This window comes from Aythya ferina (genome assembly GCF_964211825.1).
Source record: "Aythya ferina genome assembly, chromosome: 22".
NCBI classification, from domain to species: domain Eukaryota; kingdom Metazoa; phylum Chordata; class Aves; order Anseriformes; family Anatidae; genus Aythya; species Aythya ferina.
This window is the reverse complement of record NC_140320.1, coordinates 5,424,893-5,448,481: the sequence shown is the minus strand read 5'-3', so window position 1 is coordinate 5,448,481 and position 23,589 is coordinate 5,424,893. Positions and strand designations below refer to the sequence as shown.

The 23,589-nt window shown below is 40.4% G+C and overlaps 2 protein-coding genes across 5 annotated transcripts in view; one reads left to right on the top strand and one right to left on the bottom strand.

Moving 5' to 3' along the window:
- GRAMD1B (GRAM domain containing 1B) overlaps positions 1-16,587 on the bottom strand; it is a 159,304-nt gene extending 142,717 nt beyond the window's left edge. Inside the window, exons 1-2 of the transcript XR_014685437.1 lie at positions 16,551-16,587; positions 15,717-15,759 (exon numbers count right to left, since the gene is read on the bottom strand). The gene's annotated coding sequence lies outside the window, so the exon portion shown is untranslated. The remainder of the gene's footprint in view (positions 1-15,716; positions 15,760-16,550) is intronic.
- A 527-nt stretch (positions 16,588-17,114) lies between these two features.
- Positions 17,115-23,589, top strand: part of CLMP (CXADR like cell adhesion molecule) — a 46,344-nt gene continuing 39,869 nt past the window's right edge. Inside the window, exons 1-2 of one of the 4 annotated variants that reach the window (XM_084495803.1) lie at positions 17,115-17,237; positions 21,295-21,637. In XM_084495803.1, the coding sequence (XP_084351929.1) occupies positions 21,490-21,637 (148 nt within the window). In that variant the 5' untranslated portion in view covers positions 17,115-17,237; positions 21,295-21,489. Of the gene's footprint in view, positions 17,238-20,029; positions 20,048-21,031; positions 21,133-21,192; positions 21,211-21,294; positions 21,638-23,589 lie in introns of those variants that run through there. The other 3 variants (XM_084495806.1, XM_084495804.1, XM_084495805.1) reach the window with 3 other exon arrangements.

Below are 23,589 nucleotides of genomic sequence, written 5' to 3'. Positions count from 1 at the left end.
TTCCCAGAGGCTAAATTTCTCATTTTATATAAGGCAGTAGCAGATGTAGCCCCACAGCTGAGAATAGGGGAGGAAGAACTCTTATTATATAAAGCGAGAGCACACAATACCCTGACAGTTTTCTGTCATAAGGCATCAGCCCTTCTAGCCTCCTTCAGTAAATCCATGCCTGATTTAAGCCTGTTTACAGACCATAAGAGTTTTACTTCATAAATCACAGCATTGCACTATTCAAAACTTGGAGGCAAGAGAGACACTGCAAATAAAAGGACCTCAAGGGAAGCACTGTCCTTACAATACCAAGATCTTAACGTAAAAGCTAATTGAGCTAGAGGCCCATACCACAACACAGGCTTATCGCACAGGCAGTAGGTTGTGTCTGCTTCCCTGGGAGCCAAGCAGCATTTCTGATCCTCAGCTGTCAGGTGGCACAGTCACACTGTGTTCAGAAGCTGCCACCCAGAGGTGGCTGCCAATGTGCATAACAGGTTTGAGCTGTTTCTACCAAATGCTTTGGGAGCTCATTTAGGTGACTGGATCAAAAAACAAGCTCATCATTTCACCCCCAAATCCCTCCTCTGTTTCCAGACCTTCTGACTTTGGGCCTCATTCATTGTCTTCTTGACCACGAAAAGCTTGCTGTCGGAGCAATTAAGGATTTGTTCACTCAAATCTTACTTCAGATCTGAGGGGCGCTCCAGTTCATTTCATTTGTTTGAGTCCATGTCTTTCCAGCCTGGAGAGTGATTGTTTCCTCATATACTGGGCTGCAGAAATTGGTGTGCTCTTTCATGCTAACCCTATGAACCACCCAATTTCAGAGCAAGCCTTTGACTTCATTTCCATCAAGAGCACACACTGCCTTACATGTTCAATCAGCATTTTCAAGCAGTTAGCAATTCAAAATGCACTTTGAAAAGCAGGCTGATTGCTACTGAGAACACTGATTACTGTAAATCCTCTGCTCTCTAGGGATGCCAGCAGGACACTGCTAACTGTCAACTGCCAAGCTAGAATTCAGGACTAAATACCAGAAGCTAGCAGAGTAGAGAAGGGAGTATCAAGGAACAGAGGCAGCATACCACTTAAGACAGGAGCATGATGCTATAAATACGAACTCACACCACTGTACAGGCATGCACGCATTCCTGCATGAAGTATTTGCTGAATGTTTTAGCTGACACTATTTAGACCATCTTCAGAAATGAATGCCATTGCTCAACTAAAGATGTCAAAGCACTTCAAGTTTAGCTTAACATGACAAAGCACAGCCTCTTGCACCACTCCTTTTATCCATACAGGAAAAAGAAAACAATTTTAAGAACAGTCTCTTCATTGTAAGGGGTCTAACATACCTTGGTTTTAAATCAGGCTGACCACCCTTCCCACAGCTCACAGTTCCCACACACCCTCCTACACTTTCTTATGCAGCCTCCAGCAGAAAAATAATCATCATCATCATCATCATCATGCTCCAGAAACCCTTACTATATATTGCATACATTCATTTGTTAGCATGAAGCTCCTTTGCATGCTAAGGTGTCCTGTCCCCACCAACCACACACAGCACATCCAGTCTAACTTTTAATTGGCATTGCCTAATGAGCACCTTCCAGTTTCAATTCTTCTTTAACATTATGCTAAATACTAAGCTTCCCAGACAGCCTTACACAAAGGACTTTCACCTGAAAATATCAAATAACTTCACGAGATGATGTTAATTGCACCAGTCCTGGTTTCTCATTTTGCCTTTGGAGATTCTGCTAGCACTGGTAATGGATAAGAGCATATACTGGTATTTACAAGGAACACTGCTGGGACACTGCTGTGACATCTGTGAGCAGATGAAGTAACCATCTGCTTTCTATACAATCTATGATATTGCTCCTAGTACCTGCCAAAATTTGTGTTTATAGAAATAATTGCTGTATGAGCAGACATACCCACAGACCATCCTGGTTTTGCCAGTGTACTGAATCCAACATTTTGCTTCAGAGCACAAAACCTAATTTTTTGCACCAAAAGAACTCATTTCCTAGAGTGTGTCATGCTACAAAGAAAACATTTTACAACTGTATCAGTCCTAACAAGAAGCCTTAACCAGCAGCAGAAGGCAGCCGCCAGGCAGGTCACTGAAACACTGTAGAACTTCAATAGTGATCAGGCAATGTTTCCTTGTATGAAATAATCAAAGTGAGGTACTATCCACTTGGAAATAAAGCCAATAACGACAATTTTAGTGAAAACTGTCATATGCTATTTAATAACAATAAGCATATGCCATCAGGACCTCGCTATCACCCTAGAAACGCATTGCATGTGGAACACTGTCCACCAACATAACATGAAAGAAATACAACAAAGTCAGGATTCACAGGTTTTATTTCAAACTCCCTATTCAAATCCTAACCTGGGCTGAGCTTGCTTAATTTATCACATCATAAAAATCATGACCTTAAAGAAATTTTCTGTGAAAAGTGAAAGAGCATGCTTATAATTGCAGTGCAAAATAAGTAAAAGAACTAGGGAAAAACATGAAGCTTTAATTATTTTTAAAAATACCAGGGGCATTTTTTTCCTTTGCTTGTCCTGTATAGCAAGTTCTTTGTCTTCTGGATCAACTTAGTCAAAATAAACAGCTTCAATATTTCTCTTCCCTTTACCCCACAACACACAGCTGTTTCCAGACATTTTGTTTACCAGGGTGCACTCAGCAGATGCAGCAATAACTGAAAATTAACTCAAAATGGAAAAGCTCAGCAAGAGCTCCATCTGCTGGGACACGGGACAGGCTTTCAGCTCTGGTGGGACTGCATCCCAACAGAGGCTAGGAGGCTGGAAGGTAGTTTAGGTTCCTTTGCAAATTACGTGACTGATGCCCGCATTCAGCAAGTTCATACAGCTGCAGATTGCAAATAGACCTCCAGATAGGACAAGCTAGATGTTCTGTACTTATGCAGGCATTGAGGTCTACTCAAACACATTTTTCATCTTTCAATCTGCTAGAATCAAGTGATCTATGCTTTCCAGGGCATTGAGCTGAGAGCAAAAGTAAAGCAGGCAAGTGTGGCTTCCAGTCTAGGCTAAGAGCTAGGTGTGAATGGAGGCTTCAGCTTTAAACCAGAGCAAAACACCTCCTAGCCAGCTAGCCTCCTTGGTTTTGTTTGACTTCATACTTCCACATCCTCATAGCATTTGTAGTTTCTATGCTAAGTATGTTTTCTGATGGGCCCAGATCCCAGTCAGGCAGTGCTTGTTCTACATAAAGATAATCATTGCTAACATGTAAAAACTGTTGGCAGTCTCCCCCAGGAATGTTTTTTATGAAATGAAAACAGAAGGGATGTTTCTAGTCTGCAGGCAGCCCACAAGCTCATTTTACACACACTTGTTTCTTGTGACAGAAGTCTCGTATTTCAGTGGCAGCATGAACTAATAAGCAGGCATTTCCAGCCCTCTAAATTAAGGGATTTCTTTGCAAGTTTCTGTAAAAATTTAGCTAAAAAAAATGCAGTAACATTTCAGCATATATTTTCTTCTTTAGAACCAGGCTACTCTACAGTGAAACAATGGGAAAAAAAAATACAAAATTACAAAGAAAATACCAAAAAGGCATTATGTCTAGAATTAAAATTCTCATGCCATGAACTCTTTTGATTAGTGTATTTTACAGCAAGAACATAGTTAGCACATATAAGAATGTACAGATTTCTACTGCCTTTCTGCAGGAGAACCAAAGATTCAGCTTGAAAAAAAAAAAAAAAAAATCTGTAAATATACCACATTCCCAGCACACAAAAGGCTCATTCCTAGTGAGGCATAGATGGATTCCTAACAAACCAAAGAAAGATTTGCTTTAATAAAAAAATAGCAGCCATTTTATGGAATTAAAGCATTTTTGCTAATATTTTATTTTCACAAAAATTAAGGACACCTAGTCACAGTAGAGAAGAGGATCCTTTTTCACCAGAATATCAGAAATCCATGCAACTTCCCTGTGCTCTATTAACAGATTTGCTATTCTCTGCCTATCACTGTCACAAGATATCACAGCACAAAACTATTTTTGTTGATGCTGCAGGCCAAGGAGACCAAGTGTTCTCCCTGCCACCCACCATCCTTTGAAAACACACCAGATTTTCACTAAGAAATAAAGGTATAGCAAAAGATTTTATTTATTTATATATATATTTTTTTATAGGACATACGGACAGCACAGAAGATTAAATGACTTCATTCTTCTAAACACCTCTCATCAACATGGGCAAGTGGAATGATTACAGGACAGTCCCAGCTGTTAGAAATCTCAAAGATTTCCATAAAGCTGCTACTTCAGCACTCAGTCTCAGAAGGATACAAGCTTTAATTACAATAGTCAACCTATCAGCCAAGTCCTTTCAAACCTTGAGTAAAGAAGCAGTAAGTTACTAAGATTTGTAACAAATCAGCTGTTGTTGTCACCATAGTTCTTTGATATATATGACAAAGGCATCCACAAATTCAAAGCCAATATTCCCTGCTTTTAAAAGAACAAATTAAATCCAGATATGCCTTCCTTTACTGCAGCAAGAAGTTGGAAACAGCTAGGTGGCATCTAAGTGTATAAAGTTTGTTAACCAGGAAATTGTTGCTAGGAAAGGCTGTGTGATGGTAAGCAGAATAAGGGGAACATTGGCGGAGGCAAATACCAGCCTCATAAAGGCAGTGGAAACATGTTCTCTGGTTTCCAGCCCAGCCCCATCCAGTCTGATGGGCCCACCATTTCACAGCCCACTGTCCTCCCTACCCCACTAGATGGCATCATCACTAAAAGAATAAGAGCCTGGAAATTCATCTCACAATCTAATAACCGATAGCCCAAAACAGAAACCTGAGCTTTTACTGCACATTTTCCAGAAAAATTGTTTTTCATTGCCAAGTTTCCCTCTAGCCCAACACAGAGGAAAAAATAAAAGTCAGGGGCAGTCCATTTGGTATTTGTAGAGCATCTGATGTCAATGTGTACAGTTCTGAGTGAGGCTCTCCAAAAGCTTTGGTAACACAAATAACATTCAGCTATCCCCTTCCATCTAATGGACAGGGCATAGACACATGGAGGTTTGTTTGGAAATATTTTTTAGTTTGAAGAGCTACTGTCTGGACTGTATTTGTAATAAATCTGTCTGACATATCCTCGAGCTCTAATCTTGTTGTGCATCTTCTCTCCAGTCCTAATTTTCATAACAATAGCATCAACAGAAGCACTCTCTCCCATCAGTTTCATTGGTTTTGACATATGCTTCAATATTTAATGACTAGAATATTGTTCTCCCTCTCTAGGTCCCTTGTTCCATCTTCATTTCAAGGTAGAAGTCTCAGATTTTTCCTACCCCACCTTAGAATGATAAACATGTTCTGACTTTGCTTGAAAATGCTGAGCCCAGCAATTGCTGAGAAGTGTTACATTCTTGTTAACTCAGTGATACATGTATACTTCTCGTTAGCAAAAAATACAATATAATAGCATTTTCCCCCCTTCTTGTGGGGCTTAAAACCAACACTCTGCTTCTGGGGAGAAATTAACACCCAGTCACCAAGGTTCCAAGATACAGAAGCTGCAGGAGAAACAGGAACACTGACAGCATACGCCCAGTTAGAGGCACTAATCCTAACAGATCACGGTCTGTGAATTATTCAATAAACAACATTTTTCTTTCCTTTTTGCAATTCAGCTTTGAGAAAAAAAATACAGGGGAAGCATCTGTCTCATTATCTATAACAACTTACATGTCTGCCTGAAACACATTGTCCTTCAGCAGGCTTCTGGATATGTTCAGTAGAGAATGCAGACCTTCAGCACTCAGATGTTAGGGGACAGCTTGCAGCCCATGCAGCCATGTCAGAAGCATGCTGACCCAGAGGACTGAGCAAGCATCATGAAATCCAATGCTTGAGGTACTAATCCTACCTTTAGTTCACATCATAACAATGACATTACACTTTTATCAGCAGCCTCATTCAAGTCCATCTCCTGTCTTGCTTCTCTTAATGGCTTCAATCCCCTTTCTTCCTTTCAGAAAGGATCTTGTCATTCAACTGTAGGGAGGGTAGTGTCAAATCTGCTGCCATGTTATGCTGAGGAATAGATATATTGAGGGCCACAGAGCAGTCAATCTATGATCTTGAAGGATAAACTACTTTCAAGATAAATAGAGCATCAGCCAACAGAACAAGCAACAAAACACTTGACAGCCTTACCCTGACAGTTCAGAGAAGAGTTCTGCATTATAAAGCTAGTTTCTGGTTCTCAAAGATCAGCAGTGTTTGCTGCTGCCTCTACATCAAGCTTTACACCCCTCATTGTTCCCTCCCACCTGTCCCCCATGGTCCAAAGGTAAAAAACTTTTCAAATCACAGTAATGGAACTGTCTGGGAAGTAATAAGGGCTGCTTGTAAAGATGATAAAAGGAAGAATACCGACCGCTGTCCTTGACACTGACCTTATTTCACATACACTGAAAAATAGCACCGATTTTTGACACTGACAGCTGTTGCTCCCTAGCCTTCAACTACTCAGCATTACTTCCTGAACTCCTTGAAGCTGCAGTTCAAGTGAGGCAAGGTACGGGCAAGCTCACGGCAAAAAATTAAGTATCAGCAAAGCCTCCACTTAGAGATGAGTGCAAGACAGGAAAAGGAAAAGTGGCCTGATAAGCTGAGAAGATACTAGCAATCTCATAATTGCTTCTGCAGGAGAAAGTTGTTTCAGCAGAAGGAAACTAGGCCCCCAACACAGACTAGAAGACCCTAGCAAGCACATCAGCTTTTCTGCAACCTGGTCTGCCTACCCTGGCCAGCAGAGCAACTGTGGAACCCACCAAAGGAACATTATTGCTCTAGATCTTCCCTTTTGTATAAGGCAAAAATAAAGCAAGGATTCACAACTGCACAGTTACTCATTAAAGTGACCAGATTCCCCCTGCCAGGCAAAGGTTGGATGGCTTGTTTTACCCATCTGCTAAATCAGAAATACCCCTCTTTACTATAGCAATACCCCTCTTCACTATAGCAGTATCAGCAATTGAGCAGCTGATCTCCCCCAGGGATGAACTTCTCAGTTATCTCATTGTTTTTCTCCTCAGTATGAATGATGGGATACAGAACAAGAAAAAGCTAAATCTGTCTGCTCTGTAAGTGCCAGAACTTGCTTCCCCAGCCGGTGACAGTCAGACCACCCAGCAGCTCCCTGCTCAGAAACAGCAGGGCACAGCTTCCACAATTTATGTTCCAAAGAGCTTTTTGCTTTATCTCCCAGACATGTTATTTTGTCTTCAGTTCCAGACACACAATGTACTTACAAAAATATTTAAGTTTGAAAACATTTCCATTAGCTAGTTTTCTTCTTTTCTTTTTGAAGGTCAGTCATAAATAATTCAGAGCTTCCTACTGAAGGAACGTATAAGGCCCACCATTATATGCACTAGAGTTAAAGGACCAACTTCCCATTAATAGAAAGTTATAGATGTGGTAATCTCTGTGGTATTACAGATATTGTATCAGTTTAAGGACAGGTATAACGCAGGACTAAATACAAAGTCACGTGAGGTGCTCCAAGGAGTTCAGCCTCAGTAATGCACAGGCATAATACATCCTGTAACACACAGGATGTTGATAGGCCACTTTATCTAAACTTGTAGTTATAAGCATAACTAAGCATATAATGACTCATTAAAGCCTAAGACTGTTTATGACTTCTGACATTTCACAGGAACAATGACATGGGATGGTAGATAAAACACTGAGCCATATACTTCTAAGAAACAGTCATGAATGGACAAGCTGAAAAGAGTAGGTTTTTATCTTCCAGTTTCCCCAGCTCCCTCGAGTTTATTTTTTCAGCCATCAAACTCTGTGAGGCAGATACAGCTTGTGGCTCAAGCGATCTCTAAATCTCTCCTTGCAAAAAGTTGGGATGGTGTAAAGGAGAAGGTCATACTGTGCTTGCCTGGCTTCTACACTCAGCCATTGAACTTCACTACTAGTCAGCATCACACAGTACGCTGCAACTTCTGGATTTCTGCTCTGACCACATTCAGTTGTTCTATCTTCAGATTTTATCTTCCTCAAGGCAGGGAGAGTGTTCTTGGGTATGACCACAACTAATCCAGGACTCCTAAGCAGCCTTACAACAGTGAGATAGAATAGAATAAGTACAAAATAAGGAAAATGCTGATGCTTCGCAAATATTTCCATCCTCACCAGGACACACGTACACATCCTTCACCTGCCTTAGCTCTCAGCAACTGTCCTCTCTGGAGGAGGCTGGACAGTTGAAGAAAAACCATTTGTGTTTGTGACGCAGTCAAAGTAACAGCATGGCTCGCGTTGCTATCACTTTACAACCTGTTTATGAGTCTCTCATTAATTCTCAGAGTAACACATTGTGACAACTTGTTTAAAAGTTCAGTAAAACATTTATAACAAAACAACCGAAACCATAGCTCCAACAGGAAATAAATAGTTCCTGCCTCCCCTCTGACTAACTTCCTATCCTCAGGTTACCAAACTTAGAGGAAATAATTAGAAGTTAAAAGAACAATAATAGTGATATCAGAGGAGAAACTAGATCAAAGAGCGAGACCCTAAACCTCAACTCTTCCGTGTTTTCTGAACTGTGTTGCCTAGGAAGTCCAATAAATGCGAATACCCTCTGCACTCAGCTCCAGATGTCGATCCAGAAGTCAGTGTTTCTCACTTTTTCTGATTATTTTTACTTGAAACAATCAGTGACTAAATAGTAAAACTTCAAAGTGAGATCACTAAAATTTATTGTAAAAAACAAACAACCAACCAAACAACAACAAACAAACAAAACTTAAATTCATCTTTCACTTCACACAGGTTTTTAGCAGCTCGTTTCTATGTAGAATTATTTTTTCCTCTAACATGGCTGTTGATTATGGAATGGAAATTACAGTCCTAGGCTAAGAATACCTCCCATTAAGAAAACCCACCTGCATAGCCAGATGAAATTAGAAGCTGAGGCAGAAAAGACATTTCACAAGCTATTTCAAGCTTTGGTTTTGAACCAACATAAATTGAAAGCAAAATGTGTAGCAGGTAGTGGAGGTCTATGAGCCAGAATAACTCACTTTGAACATTCCTCTGTTTCAGTAATTCAAAACTGAAAGCATCCAAAAACAAGTTGGCTCCATCTAGTTCCTGTCCAGATGCGAGCAAGCAGATACTTTCTAAGGCACCATACACAGATTAATTCCCCCATTTGTAAACTGAACCCGTTATTATGCAAAGCCATTTCCTCCAAGCAATAAATACACAATTCCCTTTCTACCTATGGAGCCAAGACAGAGCCTAAATTTTATGTCTTAAGCTAACAAATCTCTTTGGTTAGAAGTTTAATAATTTGTTTTACTTTGCCTAAGAAAGCACTAGTAGGAGGTGGGGAGGAAAGAATACTGCTTCCGAGGCGCCAATTTACACACAACTTCAAAGTGGCTGTCTGAAAGCTGACATTAAGCATGACCTGGTTTCAACATCAGTTTAGGTTCCCAAGCAGTGCAGCCTAAGATCTGAATGTCTCCCATCACGATCTAAACTGAGTTGCATAGCTTTGCAATCACAGTGGCTGAAGTGCATGACTAACTATCAGTACACAGCTGACATAACAGTCACTGGTTAAAACACGGTATTTTTATTGCTTGCTTCAAGTCCTAAGACTGCATCTTACCCAAGTTAGTCTGCAGGGTTGATTAATTCCATGAAATGTATTGCCATGACAAAATACACAAGTGTTGCCCAAGACAGATCCGTCGTGTATCCATTAAGCAGGAGGTGAATCACCTCAAGTTGGGATCTGCTTTCCCATAGCATCTATTCCTCATCCAATAGTAGGCTACTAAGCAGCATGATACCAAGAATTAGCTTGCGTACAGGATACACATAGTGCATTTGAATCTAATATACAGAAGAAGGTGCAGCTGGTAGCCCAGAAAGGGTTAGCGGAAGGAGCTAACCACTGAACAGTTTTCTCCATGTGCACCCGAATGACAGCAGAAGGAAAATCCTATTATGTTCCTGGCAAAGGCACCGTGTTCTAAATGACTAAACCTGCATGTAAGTGAACATCTTCAGCTAACAGTGTTCAAAATGAGACTTCTCCCTGACGCTGCTTCTGATTACCATTTCTATCTTTAACCTCATTGTCCTCCCCAACTCCCTTCCCTCCACTTTTAAAAATATTTTGTATTTTAACTTAGTTGCAGAAATTTAGTTTGGAGCTTTTCCAGGTTGGAGCCTTCAAGTCCCTGTCAGCAGAAGCCTGAGAGTTAGAGAGAAATTTGCAAAAAATCTGACACCTGCCACTTTCCATTGAGCTTTGGGTGGAAAATGTCCCTGGCTTCTTCCATTTTTAATGTCAGACTCAGCCTGGCGGAAGAGATTACCTCCAGGTAAAGTCATTCAGAACAGGAGTTTGTGTCTGCCAAGCTCCTCCTCTTTCATCACCCCACTGATGCACCAGAACAGCAATGTGTGTTTTGGCTGAGTATTGCTTTTTCAGTGGCAACCTTCTATAGGAGAGGTACATGCAGTCTGTGTACAGGCAGAATCGCTGCCTTTCACATTGTATGTCTGAAGCGAGGAATCTAATGACATCTGAATGAGACTTTTTGTCTACAGAAATGGAGCAGGGTGTCCCTTTTGTGATTCTTACATGATAAAAATCAGGTTATTTCAAGGGGCTGAAAGAGAAGCCAAAAGTTAGCAGTGGGGGAACCTCCAGCTTCCCAGATATTTAACAGCTCTCAGATGTCTTCCAGAGGTGAGAACCTCAGCCAGAGAAAATTTTGTTCCAAAGTCTATGGAACTACACATTTTAGTTTTTATTTTTTTCCACTCTGAGCTGCATCTTCACCAAGTGAACAACCTCCTCCCATGCTATTAGCACTTCCAGGGCATTTCTATGCTGCAAATAGGAAAGAAACAAGCATTAAGGCTACAAGAGTTAAGAGCCAGAAAAATAATGGGCATATTCAGCATTAGTATGGAAGTTGGTCAGCTTTAGATTTGAAAGCATTTTGGTTAGAAATTAATCATTATAACACTTAACACAACATAATACTGAATCAGAGAGGTAACAGTAGTTGGACAGCATACAAGGCAGACAGACAATTCCAAATAAAAGTGGTACTGACTTTCAGGTGATATATTTCAGAGTAAGACCCCAATAACAGCCTGTAGGCTGCCTACATCTTAAGTGACAGGCTAAAAAGCAGATCACTCAGGCAGGGAAATCAGGGAGGGGTAAGGAATTCTTGAAGAAAGCTCAGAGTAACAGTAGAGTTTAAAAAACATTTTCCCCGTATCTACATAAAAGATGAAAGCTGTGACATACTGAGAACAAGATGTTTACAGATACTAAAGCAGTTATATAGGGCTCATCTCTTCATTATTACTGGACCTTTAGAAAAATATTGATCCTTCTGAAAAAGGATTGAAATTCTGCTACTGTTACTCTTCCTGACAGTATATTGAAATCCATCGGTGCACTCTTATTTCCCTACATATGCTTACTAGGGAACATGCATTCCTGACTTTCCTCCAGGCCTTCTCCAGCCTGAAGTCAAGGCATTCAGATCTGCCAGCCAGCCATCTCTGACACCAAGATGCCCAGTGGAGAGGCTCAGGGAACTGTTACACATCTGTACCTTCCCCGCTGAGCTTAATGGATTCCTTTAGCACAAAATAGTTTTTTTTTTTTAAGTCATATCTTCAGAAACCTGCTTCAAGTGTCATTTTGAGCTGAATATTATAACCTGAATGTTCTAAAATAGAAGGAAATAAAAGCAAAAGATGTCATTCTTTCCTCACTAATATCGTAAGATACTGATGCTTTTTATTTATTGATGGAGAGCTCTCACTCCAGCCTAGCAATTTCAACATCTTCATGAATATTTCTGTGTGCACAGGAAGGAAATTCTTATGCTTCTGTCCTTACTACTGGGACCATGAAAATTTGTTTCCTCAGAGATGCTAGGCTATTGTAGTTCAGCTTTCAAGAAGCCTGAACAAACCCAGCTTGTCTATATACTTTCCTTAAACTAAAACTCCTTGCAACTGACAAAAATCCTGTTTCAAGTAGCCAAGAATACCTTGAAAATAGTTTACTCATTTAATAACATGATTAATACACAGTACAGTGCATGCATTAAACCTCTTCCAGATATTTAAACCCTCTTCCAAGATGAGTCACAGAAGGGGGAAAAGGACAAGCAAAATTCAATTAACAACATATCAGCTCTGTTTGCTGCAAGCAACACAGCAACAGTCTATATGTAAGCATTATTAAGCACAGACAGGTTAAGGAACATGAAGTCTTGCAATCCAGAGGAAACAAGAGGCAACATCCACCAAAATACATTGACCTTCCAAGAAAAGCATCACCCCCATTGTCATTGTAGGGTCCTGTGGCCTGTGTGTGTCTTGTCTATGTTCAGCATTTCCTATCACTTCTCAAAAGAGTCTTTTGGGCCTTTGGGTTTAAAAGGCTTTGATTTGTGCAACTGGGACTGTCAGAAAAGGTTTGCCAAGTGAGCAGTAAACCTTTCAAGGTGTCTTTTAGCCATGCAGAGACAGTGTCAGAGCATCAGTGACCATGCTGGCATTTTTATAAGAGCTGAAAGAACAGGTCTTGGAACCTTCACTTCTTACAGCTCACATTAAATTAGTAATATACATTAAATGATTATCCTAGATGGCATTATTTAAACATAACCTCACAGGACATTTGCCTCAAGCAAACTGCAGCAGAAAACCTGAGCGATTATGCACCTCATATGCATGAGTGTACAACAACACGTTTGCACATCTAGGTGTGCCAGGGCAAGTTCACAGGCTTCAACAGTTTTTGAAGCATACGGACACACATGGCACAAACCCAAACCTATTAAGAACGCATACTGTACTCACACCATAGGCAAATGTCAGCTATTATGACCCTAAAAAGCATGCAGCCTTGAAACCATCTTAAATCTGTGGTCTCCTTCAAACACAATCCATGCATTTGAGCCTGTCAGAACATTTGCACACTGCACAATATTGATACAATAGCTGAATAACAACAAACAGAATATTTTAGCAATGTGTTCAGGCTACTCCAACCAAGAGAAAAATATGCCAGTCTAGCCAGTAAGATATCAAGTCAGCAACAAACCGTCATTAAAACTGGATATTGAGCAAATTCAACAGAAGCGTGCATGCTTCAGCATTCATATTATTGTTGGGAGTCCCTAATCTTGACGCTGTGGAATGATATGCTCAGTGTGGCATTGGCAAACAAGGGATTTTTCCAAATGGCTTTGTAAATATTTCTTGCAACACTGGATGCCTAATGAAATTATTCTGTCACTGAGTTTAGAAGATTTGACTATTGAGAAGGAAAACACAACTCAAGTGCAACAATTGTAAAAACAAAGGAAGAAACATCATGCTCTACCAAAATACACACAACCTACAAATAGAAGACTTTATCTTATGATGTCAAATGGCTTAAAATATGTTCTAAGTTCAAAAAGACCATTTCCAGATGTATTTATGGAGCTGTACACCACTGCACAAGTTAACAGCTCAGTGCCTCTCAGAGAAGGAAAGGAACAGAATCCAGTACTGTGGGTGCTCAAATGCCATGCAGTCAATAACAATGTCATGCAATTCCAGTTTATTGCTTCATATCGGTTATCCTTGAATAAACAGGCTTTTAAGTTTCCACATACTCTAAGTGAACTCTGTATTAGTAAGGACTCAACCAAAAGCCCCAGGGACAGAAAGCTTCTGCCTGACCCCTGCTTTCAACCGATTGGCTGCCATTCAAAACCACATTACCCCCATGTCATCTTCACTTCACAGTATTTTTTAACCCAGACCTAAAAAAAATGTTTTTTAAGACTAAGCCCACAAGTCTCCACTGATTATTTTAATTTCAGCCTTTTTACCCCTGCTGTGACAGGTCATTGTAACAATATGTGGGGTTAGTGCACCCACTAAGCAGTTGGGTTAAGTTTTCAGATTTATTTCCTGTGGTCCTGAAAACAGCCGCTGCATGATATCACAAATTTTTAGTAACTGGGTTAGGTATTTAACAGTAGCCAAAAAATCCAATTTTACACATGTCATGATCCCTAATGACAAGATTAATAGCTGAGAGCAATTTCTAAGATAAGCTGCTTCATTTCCTTCTCTGGTTTGGTACAAATCTTCCCTTTTCCTTTGGGTCACAAAAGATCTTACCCAATTGTTAAACACTTGCATGGGACTCTCTGCTGCTAACAAACTGGTGGTAGCTGTAAAGGAGCAGAAGAGAAGATAGCATGGAGGCAGAAATAGTGACCATTTCGACATTGAAATGACCTGCTGCTCCCCCTCTCCCCTTCATCAAGGGTGAGTAAACGAGAAGTACAAGAGAAGCAGACCGTGGTTTGGGACTAGCAGTTTGTCTCAGCATAGCTATTCCTAGATTGCCCTGTCAACTGTATTCAGCCACTTGAAGTTCACTGTCAAGCATTTATAAACACATATAAAGGAAAATTGACAAAGCATTCCCCCCCCACACACTTTTTTTTTAAAAAAAAAAAAAAGATCTTTCTTTCTCAAGTCAGCACTTCTAACTAATCTCTTCTAATACTGAGAGGAAAACCTTCTTTTCTAACCTAAACTGTCAACATTCTGCTAACCGAGATAAACGGTAGACCTGCTTTTATGCAGGCAGACAGCAATACTGTGTCATACAAGCTACATCATACGATGGGAGCAGTCAAGAATGTAAGCTTCAATCTAGTTGTTTATTAACAAAAGAGAGCATAAAAGGGCTGAAGTACATGGACAAAAGTTACCTGAAAGCAATTCAGAAGCAGTAGAGTACATTAGAGTATCTTGCTATCCTAGAGCATACGATTATTAAAAAGCAGTACTGATATTCATATTCAAGGTGTTAAAAGAAAGCACACTTCCAACATTTCCATTTTAAAAAGTTGTAAACATTTGTTCCTTGAGTAAGAGAAACTCCTTAATGTTTCTGCAAGTCAGGCTTAATCTTATGGAGACCTTTGAAGAAGAAAATTTCTAGAGTCCAAATGGTGTTTATAATAAACCTTCTTATTTCCAATCCACTTGAGGAATAAGAGACTCTGGAATGTAGAAAATAGATGCAGGAAACTCTGGAAGTCTACTTATGGGTGCTACAGGACCATGATTTAAAGTCAATTAAAAGAAATCTGTTTTACAGTATTGACTTTCTATCTGTCCAATTACAGTAAACATTATTGCTTTGTTTTGCTTCTAAGCATCTGAGCAAATTTTGGATTCACATTGTTTTATTTATCCCTGAAAGAATTTGCACTCAGAATTAGCACCATGTTCCATACTGTGATAGTACTCGGCAAACAGATCTCTGGTTTACATTCTACAACATCTGAAGGCTCCAGCTGAAATTGAGATTGGTAGGAGCTGCATAGCTACTGTGCTGTGTAAAAATGGTACAAGAAAAAAAAAGGGGGGTGGGGGTGGGAGGGGGAGCACCGTGCTGAATATCACTTCAGAGGTCAGTAGCAGGGCTAGCTTAAAAGCTTAGTGATATCTATCAACTGCAATGTGCCAACGTACTTGCTATCCCTACTCCAGGGCAGCAGCTATCTGCTGGGAAGAGAAAAACAAGAGCTGTATACCTGTCTTCCTCCATTAATAGCTTCACAAATGCAGGAGCTTCTCCTGTGAAGAGCCATGCCAACACAAAAAAGCCCAGTCAAAACTCAAATATTAACACACAGAAGAGTTGTTTTAAAAATAAACCAGAACTATGTAAGCCTCCCTAAGCAAAGGCTTAGGCAGAACACAACACAATCAATCTCACTCAATCCTTCCCTAGCATTTTTTCCTATACTACATTTATTTCAAAGTTGACTTTGTGTGTTCAAACCATGCCCCTACTCACAGAAATTGTACTTAATCGAGAGGTATAACATAAGAAAAGAGTCCTCTTATAGATACTAATTTTAAAACGAATATCCTACTACTTAGTAGTAGGCTTTTATTGCCGTGATTAACTGAAGACTTCACTGGTTTCCTAGGCATCGTTGTATTTTATTTGCTGTTTTTTACTTACTTTTTCTACCTTATAGAAGAACTACTTACACGTTACCTATAGCATTATCGTAAGATATATCATATACCTCTGCATCTTTGATCTTTGTTGGTTCAGGCAAGCCAATAATGAAAATAAAATCCTTCCAACTTCTTATTTAAAGAAAACAATTTTTTAAAAAATAAATCAATCTTTACATTGAAAGCATTTCCTAAACAAATTAAATTTTATATTAAAAATATTTAAATAAATAATATTTTAATTACCTTGCACTATAAACAACTGTTTCTTTCTCCTTTCTTATCTATTACTTTCACATTCTTTTTTTCTAGATAGCTTGCTTATACTTTCTACCAACATAAATACACCTATGTTAAAAATACACATCAAAACTAAATACATAAATATATGAAAGCACTTACAGATACACACTTAAAAGTAAAATTCACGTTAATTCTTCCACTTCAGAAACCAAATATCCTTCTCTCTTGCTTTTTTAAGTTGTGTTCTGACCATCCCTTTTCACCTCATAGGCTTCACACCTCTGGATAGTAGATACAATTCACTTGCCAAGTATCCAATCCCACTGATGGGAAATTAAGGCATGGTGTTTCACTGGCAAATGTTTCAGAGGAAACTGAATAAAATCCAGCATTTCTTACACACACACACATATATATATACATATAAAATATATATTTTAGATAGAAGTGATGAATGAACGGTGAAGGTAAAGAGGGGTTATTGCTTGCTATGATGTTTTTCTGTTCAGTTAGGTTTTCTTATAATCTTTGAGTTTAAGTGATGTTATTTGTCTTAGGAAAGTTTGGTAAGTGTATGGCTTAGAAGAAGAATTTCTCTGTTATTGGAGTTTTTTTTTTTTTTTTGGGGGGGGGGGTGAATAATGAAAGCTTGTTGATTTGGACCTATTTTATCCTTTACTTTAAAGTCAATGATGGTAATGTAAGCAGTTCACATTGTGCTCAGCTGCTGGCCACCTTGCTATCAATATAAAGCTAATAAAGTTTAAATTAGTGTTTTTTGGGTGCAAAAACCCTTCTTTTCTGCTCAGCTAAACATTAAATTTAGTTATAGGCTTACACAGGTAAGACTATCTAAATAGCAATAAGTGTGTGTTCATGTAAAAATAATAAATAAGTAAATGTTGGAGCAATAAATTGCATGGCCTGAGATGTTTCAAAAATAGCTAGAGTTCGAAGAAGCTTTCTGCTTGCTTGTTTATCAGTCAGAGATGCACTTACTGACAGTGAGGCTTGTTGAAGTGACACTTTTCACCAATATTAAATGACTAATGGTGCTTTTATGATCAATTATTGAAGCCTGCATGAGAGATGGAGACTCTTAAACAACTAGTTTGTAAGTAAATATCTGAGTACTGACGTGGTATGAAGCAGCCTTTTTAACAGCAGACTACTGTGAAAAGAAGCTTACGTGAATGATTTTATTTTCTGCCCTAGTATTCTTTCTTATCTGTTTTGAGCTCTGCTACTTGGAGCCTGGTTTGCCTGTGTGGCTTACCTTTCCTTTGGTGAAGTGCATTTTTGTACTTTTTAAAATTTCAAAGCCAGAAGCTGAATGCAGCACAGCTTTGCTCTGGAGTTTTAAAGTGCCTTTCTGGGCATCCTTATGGATGAGCACTGTCTTTCTACTGGCTGTCTCAATAAATTGTTTAAATCACTTAAGCTGTATGCGGTAAGCTTATATTGGGAGTCTCGGAGAACAGGCTAAAAGAATCAATACAAGAGAGTGGCTGAGTAGGGATAGCCTTTGCTCCTGCTATGTAATAACACTCCTGGAAGAAGAAGTAGAAAAGAAAGGTGAGAAGAGCTGGATTCTTTACTTTTCACTTTTTTGAATGTCCAAGCAGGACTTCTTTTTTCTTTTTTACTTTTTATTATTATTATTATATATATTTTTTTTTTCTTCTGGTGTTAGAGCTGCTGCTGGGTGCATGCAGCACCACTTGACTCCCAGAATACAGCATGTGGCTCTGCAGTGAAGCACCTCAAGGGGCTATTTCCCTGGAGTTAGGAGTAACCAGGTGAAAAGAATAACCCGACGCTTTAAAAAGAAAAAAGGTTAGGAGAGGGTCCCCTCCACATGCTTCAACCAGTACAGGAATGAGCTAGGAAGAGCCTGGCAGGATCTAGGGTTTGAGGGAACATACTTTCCTGGTAGGATTGATGCAAATGTGAAAGGTGCTGAAACTGAGAAGTCACTAGGGAAGATAATGAAAAGGCTAGCGTGGGACTTGTAGGGTTTCTGCAGGTGTTTTGTATACAGATATTTTAATCTGGACCTACCCCAGACTTAAAAGCTGTGGCCTGTTAAAAGCAGTGCAGAAACCCTGGAAACAGCTCTGTTTACCGAGTGTTTTTCCTTAATGCTTATGACAACAAACAGCAGTTTCTCTACTGCCCTGTTCTCTCTCCCTGCTGAGAAACACATGATAGATATCTTCCATGCTCTGCTAGCACTGTATAGGAACAGGTGAAATCATTCATGAGCCTTCTAGAAGAATTATCCCCTTCTGGGGATTAAAATAAAATAACCTGTTATAGATAAGACCTATGTAACCTCCAGGCAGTCAGCAATTTCTTGAGAGAGGCTGTGCTGGTGTAAGGGGTATGGTTGTCCTTCTACATACCTACATCAGCCCTTGCTAGCTTGTCACTGCTGTTACACAGACAAGCAAGATACCTTGCCTTAAGGGCTATGAACACCAGAGGGAGAATCCCCACTGAACCCCAAAACATAATTTTTTTCTGAGTTGCTTCCAGAAAGGACTGAATGTGATGGGAGAACAGGCTGTGGAGTGGCTCCTCTGAGAAGATAGAGGAGATCTGGCATGTGTGGTCTCTTCTCTGATCCTCAGCATCCTCCTCCCCTTCTGGGGGCATATTCCAAACATCCCAGCTCTGTGTTTCTGTGCAGGCGAGGCAGCAAATGCAGGGTGTCACCACTTCTCTCTGTCTTGGTTTGTGCTGCATTGATTCTATTAAAGCAAAGCAGCACGCTGGGTATTCACAGCATAGCTTGGGACATCTTCTGTCAGACTTGTAATGCAGAGAGACAAGCTCGGTGTTGCTTGGCTTCTGGAAAGCAGAGGAAAGGATTAAATGCACTCTTCTCCATTGATTTGTGTTCTGCACTGAAAATCAATGATGGTCTCTCAGAGCCAGTCAACTGTCTGAAAGCAAGCAGCCTGTTTGGTCAAGGGTGTGGGAGATGCTCTGAAGGAATCCAGCTCCAATGCTATGGCAGATGATGCAGATAAAGATGCTCTGTAGGAGCTGTTACCTTCACCTGTATTAGTTAAATACGCTGTCTAAAACACTTTCTCACTGTTACAGAGAACAGCTGTTTTGGAGAGGAGGAGTTGGATCATTGCTTCTGTGTGTGAATTAGGAAGGGTAAAAGGATGCTGTTTAATGAAACAGAATGTAGAAAGATAAGTTTTATCCATATTATTTCTCTCTAATGGTATTTACCTGAATCTCAAGTCTCACTTTGTCTGGGGTGGCAATGCTTCCCATCTTCCAGTGAATGCTTGAAAGGCTTGTATGGTAATGAAGAGCCAATATAATGAAGGCCCATAGAGCTTCTAAACATAGTACCCTTCACTGTGGACTTAATGATGCTGTGTTTTTCATCCCTGAAGAGGGAGAGCAGCATGCTGACTGATTTTACAGGGATATCCATTTAGAAACTAAATGGTGATGGTCTTGCCCAGGGAGCTACTAAGAGAGCCTGGGACTGAAGTCAGAGCTTGCAAGCTCCAGGCTAGCAACCTTGCATATGTCCTGCTTGTCCTCCTAGAGATATGTTCGTAAGTGCTCCTGAAGCAGAGGATTTTTATCTTCAAAGCTTTCCTTCAGTCCCAAGTTGCACAAGGTGGGTCAACTTGATTTGCAAGCAGCTGTGCATTTTGGACATTGCTGTGTGAGTGTGCCTGTGCTTAGAAAATGTACAGTTGCTGCTTGTTCAGATGCACCTCAGCATGTTTAAATCATCTAGTTAGGGTCCTGGGATTTGCAAAGCTGTGGCGGCACAGGTCAGCAGAAGACAGCCACCCGAATGCTTACTCAGACACTTGGTTGGTTTTACAGCCCCTGTGGTGTTTGTGTTACTCTGTTGATACCCAAGTGGACTAGCTGGAAGTGCTTTGCTTTTCGGAAAAGCAGATGTATCCCAGGGTATGTGGAAGTAAAGGTGTAAGCACGACCTGTATGTGTGAAGTGCTGTAGACCAGAGCAGTGGTACATATGTGCACATGTCAAACACTGCTTCCATGGCCTCGCTGTGAGCAGGACAATTTAGAAATGTTAGCAAGGCATTAAAAAAGTTCAGTTCCGGCTGTTTCGGCTCTGTAGATGGTCAAAGCCATCTGTGAACTCGACTCTATTAAATTTTATCCTTCTTATGGAAACAGAGTTTTCTCTGAACCGCAGCAATGGCAGAAAATATGGTGTATTTAAGCTAGCTTTTTAAGCTTGCTTACTGACTGCACTAGTGTGAGGCTGAAGGGAGGCTGCTCGGGTTTAAAATGCCTTTGAGGGTATCCCTTATGAATTGTATCCAGAGGGGTCACTAAATGTAGATATACAATGTTTGCTTGATTTGGCCCTTTTGCTAGTTGGGAAAGAACCAAGAAAATGTGTGATTAAATGAATTTTTAGGATTTTTCTATCCTAGAAACTCAGATTTATTCAAAGAGAAAATAATAAACCAGACAGGAGAAATCCTTCTAGTAAGACTAAAAGCTTTAATTCTGTAGCTTACTATCTACAAAGATGTAGTGTGTATAAAATGTATATACGTGAGTGTTTATAACTCCGCAGAGCATGTGTGCTTTTTCCGAGAGAGTCTGTCTCCAGCCCTTGAGTGACGAATCGGATTCTTTTTTCCATGCTGGATTTTACTGCCTCCAAACTTAACTGTTTTGACACTAGAGAAATCCTCTTGTTTCTCCCCCAAAGGTAAATATATATATTATTGCTAGAAGTTAGCTTTACCTCACCCACATGACTGGTCTTCACTATTAATCCCAGCTGATGGTAGGGAGGGGCTCTTCTGGGAGGCAGCCATGTGGTGAACATTGAGCACAGTGTTTTCCCCTGCTTCTCTCCTTTTCTTTTCAGACATGCAAAATTGTTCTATGCTGCTGGAGATGTGAACTCCTTGCTGCACTGCCTCTCTCCTCGTCCACAAACTCAAGGGCCTGAATTACCAGCCGCAGATCTAAAAGCTCTCGCTGAATTTGGATGGAATATGGACAAGGAGATGAATAGCAGAAGGGAAGAAAGAGTGAAGTTGGTTATTTTTCTGGCACATGGATGCAATTACACTCGGTGCATTCCAGAGGCGTTCCTTTGAATCCTGTGCAGGTCTGCCTGCTGTTCCTGGGAGAAAGGAAGAAAAAGGGAGGAAAAGTCCCCCTCTTGCCTGGAGACGGAATGTCTGCACTTTCCATCCTCTTTTTAGGTAGGTTGGCTTTTTGGTGTTCGGTGTTTAATGTAACTTCCATGCGCCCTCTCTGCGCGACTGAAATTCATTCCTGATGAGCTAAACGGGTTTGCAAAGAAAAAACTTTTATGGAAAACTCCAATTTCAGTGTCGTTTGGTGCTTTTCTCGCTGCTTTGGTTATTAGCAGGTTGATGGCCAGAGATCTTTTAATATCTGTAATCGTTTTTTAGAAGTGGTGGTTGAACAGACTCCTTTAGGAATGTGTGTTTTTGTTTAAAAAGGGCAGCACTTTTAGACAATGTACTAGTAAGGGGCTTGAGCCTCTGTAACAAAACAAAGTGAACAAAATGTCTTTGTTCCAAGCATAGTGTCAAATTTGTTAAACTGTTTTGCTTTGCTCGAGCCTTTAACATTCAGTTTTTTAAAATGAAAAGGGGTTATTGTTTCCAATTGATGCCTCAGATTAAAAACAGATGTGTTGAAGTGCGAGAGGGAGGAGTTCAGGGGGAAAAGGATGGGAGAAGGGAGAAAGGGGGGAAAAACAAAAGAGACAGCATGAAACGGGGAGGGAAAAGGGCTGCTGAAAAAAAATAGGTAGAGATTTCCTGTTGAATAGGAGTGAAAGAGAAGAAAACTAGAGAGGAAACACTAAAAGAAGGAAGGAGTGAAGGTAGAAGGGCTGAAAAGAGAGGTTTGTTAAATCCATAGCCTATGGAGAAAGGGTTTGCAGCCCTGAAGTCTTTCGGGGGGCTTGCCTACAAGAGTGACTGAGAAACAGCCTGGGTATCTGTATCTCCAGAGGCACTGTAATGTGATGAGTGAGCTTCTGTCTCCATTCTGCTCACAAGATAGTGCTGACAAGCAGACAGCTCTGAGATCTGTTGTGGTTGAACAAGGGCTGTGATTCCTGGGTCCTTCTGTCCCCCAGAAACCTGCATACAGGTGTGGAAGGGGTCAGGTCTTTGATTCCCATGGAAGAGTTGTGCCCCACATGGTGAGGGACTGATGTGGGTGGACACAGTTAAAAGGGGTTTCAGATAGGATCCTAAAAAGTAATGCTGTACAACACAGACCTGTTTGTGTCTCACGGGTGTGGGATATGAACTAGCCAGCTTTCAAGATGTCCAAAAGAAAGGCAGCATCTGTAGAGCTGCTGAATATATTATGGAAAATGTTTTTGCTCTGGGAATTGTTGTTAGCAAAGGCTTTATCTGTAGGAATGAGGGAAATTGAACATGTTGAAGAATCCTTAGGGGACTGCAGGCAGCAGTTTGTCCCCCCCCCCCCTCACATTTGCACATTTACCTTTACAATTTGTCACTATGTGGTGGTTCTTAAAGAAGACTGAGATGAGGCACCAAGAACTGGATGTACACCTGGGCTTCTGCTAGAGGTGCATGGGCAGAGTCTGCTGTGCAGGAATGGCTAATAAGTGGCTCTAAAAATTAGGAAACAGAAAGCAAGATTGTTTACCTCATTAAAGAGGATGGATAATGGCAGTATCCACCAACCCTTCTCACAGGGTGTATCTTCTTACAGAGGCCCCATGATGAAGGCTTGGAACAAAAGGGATAAGCTGTTGCTACAGAAAAAGTGCTTTTGGCTGTAATGACAAGACAACTATCCTTTGGGTGACTAGCACTAGTTTTATCTGTGGAGCGTAATGGGCTTTAACCGTTCCCATTTCTTTGGAATCAAGGGATCTCTGAATTGCTTGTAATGCATAAGCCCAAAAGAAACAACAATCCCTGCCCTGAAGAGCTTATGCACTTACCCATGAACTGCGTTCCTCAGCCTCTGTGGGAGTTGTCCCAGCTGTGGCATGGAGAGGATAAGTGGCTTCCTAGGGCTCACAGCACAACCAAAAATGCTTTTTCTCCTTGTCATTGACCTGCCCCTCGACTTGCTTGTGCTGTACCTGTCTTGTCAACAGACAGCTTGATCTTTGTGCTCCAAGTTGAGCTTTGCT